This window comes from Mesitornis unicolor, unplaced genomic scaffold (genome assembly GCF_000695765.1).
Source record: "Mesitornis unicolor isolate BGI_N332 unplaced genomic scaffold, ASM69576v1 scaffold40970, whole genome shotgun sequence".
NCBI classification, from domain to species: Eukaryota; Metazoa; Chordata; class Aves; order Mesitornithiformes; family Mesitornithidae; genus Mesitornis; species Mesitornis unicolor.
Window position 1 is genome coordinate 1 of NW_010158343.1, and position 5,741 is coordinate 5,741.

General features: G+C 45.5%; 1 protein-coding gene across 1 annotated transcript; it reads left to right on the plus strand.

Annotated features, from left to right (window-relative positions):
* Positions 1-124: 124 nt before the first annotated feature.
* Positions 125-2,724, plus strand: HOXD10 (homeobox D10). Its single transcript, XM_010183252.1, has 2 exons — positions 125-866; positions 2,283-2,724. The coding sequence occupies exons 1-2, from the start codon at positions 125-127 to the stop codon at positions 2,558-2,560; spliced, it is 1,020 nt and encodes a 339-aa protein (XP_010181554.1). The 3' UTR covers positions 2,561-2,724.
* Positions 2,725-5,741: the final 3,017 nt, after the last annotated feature.

The following is a 5,741-nucleotide window of genomic DNA, read 5'->3' on the forward strand; positions in this document are numbered from 1 at the left end:
GGCGCTGCCATTGGCCCGGCTGTCATGTGGTCGCGCGGAGGCATCCGCAATTACACGGGAATGTTTTCCTAGAGATGTCAGCCTACAAAGGACACAATCTCTCTTCCTCAAATTCCGCCCCAAAATGTCCTTTCCCAACAGCTCTCCTGCCGCTAATACTTTTTTAGTAGATTCTCTCATCAGTGCGTGCAGGAGTGACAGTTTCTACTCCAACAGCGCCAGCATGTATATGCCACCTAGCACAGACATTGGGACGTATGGGATGCAAACCTGTGGACTCCTTCCGTCTCTGGCTAAAAGAGAAGTTAATCACCAAAATATGGGTATGAATGTACATCCTTATATACCTCAAGTAGACACTTGGACAGACCCGAACAGATCTTGTCGAATAGAGCAACCTGTTACACAGCAGGTCCCCACTTGTTCCTTCACTACAAATATTAAAGAAGAAAGCAATTGCTGCATGTATTCCGATAAGAGATCCAAACTCATTTCTGCAGACGTCCCTTCCTACCAGAGGCTGGTGTCTGAATCATGCCCCATTGAGAACCCCGAAGTTCCCGTCCCAGGATATTTTAGACTGAGCCAGACCTACGCCACTGGGAAAACCCAAGAGTACAATAATAGCCCTGAAACGAGTTCAACTGTAATGTTACAGTTAAACCCTCGCGGCAGCTCCAAACCGCAGATATCTGCGCAACTTCAGCTGGACAAGAAAATGAATGAAAACCCGAACAACCAAGACAGCACCGCTAAAGTCTCTCAAGTGGAAAGTCCCGAGCCCAAGTCCACGTTGCAAGACGAGCGGAGCTGCCTGCCCGAAGGCTCCGTGTCCAGCCCAGAAGTCCAGGAGAAGGAGAGTAAAGGTCTGTATTACCGAGTTTAAGCCGTGCCGTGGTGTAACTCCAACACGCCAGCACCATAAAGCACGCTCGGATATACTAACGAGCATCACAGCCATCACATTTAATGCTAAGGAGTATCGGGCTGCAGGTGCTGTGCCTCTGAAGATTTTTGGCAGGCAAAAAATGCTACACAAAAGGGTCCAAAGGTTTTCTGTAGAGATCTGCCTCTCTCGGGCATGCAGACCGGCTCTGTGATGCGGGGAACAGAGCCGTCTGCTCTTTAATGCACTGCAGCAGCCAAAAGCAGCCCCATACCTCTAAAAAAAGCAGGTCTGGAGGTTGTAAAATACGACCAGCTCAACTTTGGTCTCGTAATATTACGCTGATTTTTAAATTATTATTATTGTTATTATTATTTTTGTCACTGAGCCTTACTGCGTCTTGATTGCATTTAAAGTTAATTACGATCCTATTAAAATAGGTGAGGAATAGGTGCTACCAGGCTGGGTGAAGTTGGAAACAAACGCACAATGAAAGCAGCAGCACACTATCTGCCTGGTCCAAAGGTGAAATATTTCAATGTGATGCTTTTAGACCAACCTGGGGTTGGTCTCCAAAAGTGCAACAATATTTTGAAATGCGTTTGAAAGCTAAAGACGGTGGTAATCTGATTTTATTTTCCCTTTAAAAGTGCACTAAAGCCTTCCTTTGGAACGGCATGTGTCGAAGAATCCCAAAACGGGAAATTTTCTACTATCAAAACGTACTTTGCAACCTCTAGGTCGATTTTTACCCTATGTATGCATGGAGATTCTTTTTATTTGAATTATATTTAACAGTCCAGGTCTGGGTTGATGTGGGGCTGATTTGGTTTTGGTGGGAGAAAAAAAATCTAAAAGGTATTTGAAAGAATGGGGGGAAAAAATCCGAGGCAGAGGGTGGTAATTTCTTGTATATCTTTTTGGCTGGGAAAACGTCTATGGCTGCTCCTAGGTGTGCTGGTGTAATTCTGCTGATGGCTGGGGGGAAAGCTGCTTCAAAATACAGTGTGAGGCTATTTTGCATCTGGGGCATTTTCGTAGCAAGTGTTGTGGGAGCCCGAGGCGGCCATGGCGAGGCGAGACCCGTTAAAATGTGGCCATGGGGCTGCTGGCAAGTTAAATGTTGCTGAAACGCTGAACACCAGCTGAAAACTTGCTCGCTCCTTTCTGGAAAGGGCAGGCGAGCGGGGCGGCCGCAGGGCTGAGTGCCGTGTGGTGGGGAAGGGCGAGCCCCCACCGGAGTCCCCTCTCTGTGCCCACACCTCTCCCGAGCTGCGTTTAATGCCCACATCCACCATATCTGCCAGACACTGCAGAGGAGGGGTCATGGCCAAGGGTACACTCCTAACAGCCTGAGATATTTTTGATTTTTTTTCTTCTTCTTTGATTTTGATAGAGGAAATCAAGTCTGATACTCCAACAAGCAATTGGCTAACTGCAAAGAGTGGCAGAAAGAAGAGGTGTCCTTATACTAAACACCAAACACTGGAATTAGAGAAAGAGTTCTTATTCAATATGTATCTCACTCGAGAGCGCCGTCTAGAGATCAGTAAGAGCGTAAACCTCACTGACAGGCAGGTCAAGATTTGGTTTCAAAACCGCAGAATGAAGCTCAAGAAGATGAGCAGGGAGAATCGAATCCGGGAACTGACCGCTAATCTGACCTTCTCTTAAACCTTAACCCCAGGGGGGGCACCAGTGAGGAATGGGCACAGCACCACCACTTGCTAAAGGCAGGAGAGACTCTGGCAAAACCCGGCATTTTCCAGTTTGGATTTGGTTTTGGTTTTGGTTTTGGTTTGTTTTTTTCTCTGATAGAATGTGACTCTTCGTCCTTCTTTTAGCGCTGCAAGTGAATATGTATTACTATGATGAGTATATATAAAACCTAGCACGTGTAATTTATTTTTGTTCTCATCGTAATGCAGGGTAACTATTATTGAACATTATCATTTGGTCTTAACTTATTGGAACTGTCAAACATCCAAGCAATGTGACTTTTTCATGTTTTTACTAACAAAATGGTATTTATGTGGGGCTGTTACACGGGCCATAACGTTTTGAGTACATTCAATACTTTAAGAAAAAAAGGGGGGGCAGTGGGGAAACTTCGGGGGCGGGGGGAAAGAGAAGCACATTATACTGTAACTATCCTCGCAAATGAACTTAGAGATTGTCCTTCGTAAAATGGAATATTTCCTTCTTCTCCATTGTAGACATTTCCTTGTGGTGCATATGTGGAATAGTAGTCGTTCAGCAGCAATATGTCCTTCTTGTGCATGTTCTGTTTGCATGTATAATGCAATAAACTCTGTAAACTACTGCGGTTCCTTTGGTTTCTACAAATGTTTAAAGTATGGATGCAGGTTGGTCTCCTGATCTTTCTCTATCAGCAGCTCTTTGGACTGATGCACCTTCTTTGCCATTTTCTGGTCTTTGTGTGTGTCTGCCTGGTTTCTTTCTCTTTCTTTCTTTTACCCCTTTTACTTTTCCTCCCCACCTTCCTTTTTGTAGGGGTGGGGTAGAGACTGGGGCGGGAAATGATGTAAACCTAATTCATTTATAATTGTGCCTGTAAACAAATGATTAATTCGTAAAATGTTATGTGATGTTCGCAGTCTGACAAACTGAGGAAAAAAAAAGAGAGAGAGAGAGAAAGGGGGGGGGAGTGGGGGAAGAAAAAACGTAGTAAAATATTATGACCTAAACTGGACATCCTCATCTAATCAACTCATAAATGGTAAGTGATAAAAAAATTTTTCTACTACAAGCTGTCAGTAATATGTGACATTTTATTTGAAGTTCGTATGTTGATTTAAAAAATATCAGTCACTGCGTGCTTATAGTGTGTAGACTTTGATTTCGTGTCTTTACTGGCTTAAATAAACCCATCATACCAAATGCAAATCTGGGTATAAGTAAATGTTAAGGACTTCTGTTCTTGGTCAGCTCAAGAGCTTTCAGAAGATGGTGGATGGGAAAATATTTCCTCAAACATCCAGCAAGATTGGCTTTTTTGAGCAGAAAGGCTCCCAAGCATGCTCACAGAAGTACACCAGCCTCTTCAGACCTACTTTTACCCCCCTGCGCTGTTTCCGTTTGCTCAGAGATGGTTTTATTTCGCACAATTCAATTTTCGTAGCACACATTCAGATAATGAAGTTCACGACTCTTAACCCTTTCCGTCCATCGCTCAAAAAATATTATGAGCGGGGCTCTGCCCTGGCTGCTAAGGAAGGGCGTGTGTGTCTGTGAGAGCGGTGAGTGCCTGTGTGTGAGCAGAAATACTGAGCAGAACTGCAAATGGCTTGCAAATGAACATGACTCCAAATTGAAGTGCAAATACTTCGGCATACTTTCACCTTCAGAGAGTACTAGAAAAATAGCGTGGCTTCTGTTTGCGCTGGGAAACCTGCTTGCTCGCAATCAACGCCCATTCCTCCCCCTGAGCGGTTTCTAAATCAAGAAATTAAACGCAAGATAGTGGCAATGTTATCTGACTTGGTGACACTGACACTGCTCATGTTGCAGCTGGTGGCGTTGTATTTTGCTCTCTCGTCACTGATATTTAATTTAAGCCAATACTTTCTCATGGGCACATTTACTCACAAGGCAGAGGTATATTTTTCTCAATTCAAAGCATCACCATTTTGCGGGAGCCGCAAGCACGTAGGTATTCTGTGCTTCCTCTCGTTTCGAAAATAAACGACGAAACGGTGCTCAACCCCCCCCCCCTTTAAATATTGCATACATTTGAACCTCCTTTTCTTTTCCTTTAAAGATACTTGCTACATCACCAAAGAAGTTTCAGCAGTGGGAAGTAGCTAGCTGGCTCCATACCAAGTGTTTAACGTATGTAAAAAGGAAGGCTCACTCTAATCTGCCTGCTTTATCAGTTTATATTTGTGTGAAGCGAGGCGCAACTCCTCCCTATACGACAAGCCCTACTTCTAGAGAAAAATCTAAGAGAGACAAGAAAACGCAAAGGAAAATTCTAAAGCGAGATGACAATAAAAAAAGATTTAAAAAGAAAAAAAAAAACAAACAAGAAAAAAGACGAAGAAAACAACCTAAGAGAGTAATAAATCATTAAATAAACAGGAATTTCAGTCTCTTCCTCACACTGGCCCGAGAGTAGGAAGCGTTTTCTCAGTGCTGTTGTTTGTGCCCTCGACGGGCCGCGCTGCGGGCTCCCCACTAACTGTGTGCGTTTCCTCCAGATCCCGGCACGGCCACCGGCCCCCGCTCGGGAGAGCAGCCGTGGGCAGAAGACCATGGGTAATCCAGTTTTCAATACTAACCGGACACTGCTCCGCTCGGGGAAGGATAACCGGGCCGAGGAGGGGAGGGGAGGGAAGGGACGGAAATGAAAGCGAAGAGAGGCGGGGGGGGTGGAAATCTCACGTAGGCATTGAACGTGGCCAGCGCGGCCCGGCCCGGGTCTCCCTCAACTGGGGGTGGAGGAGGCAGCTCTGCCGGCTCCGAGGGACGGAGCTTGCCCTCCTGTCTGCCTGCCCTCCTGTCTGCGCGGCCCCTGCCTGCGGCGAGGCCAGGCGGCCTCCTCTGGGCAGCTTCTGCCCGCGTTCCCTCCCGGGCCGCGCCGGGCACCATCAGGAGGGCTGTGTTGGAGCCGTGTAGCCCCAAAGTTTCCCAGATACAGAAGCATGTGTTCGGCCACACGTCAGTCGTGCTATGAGACACAGGCTTTGCTGTTTCCATCCGTCCATTTTATTAGGGACACATTAATCTATAATCAAATACACCTCATAAAACTTTTATTGAAAGGCATAAAATCATTACAGAGGTCTTCCACCTGTTTTAAAACAACACAATGGACATCTCTTTTTAAAAATGT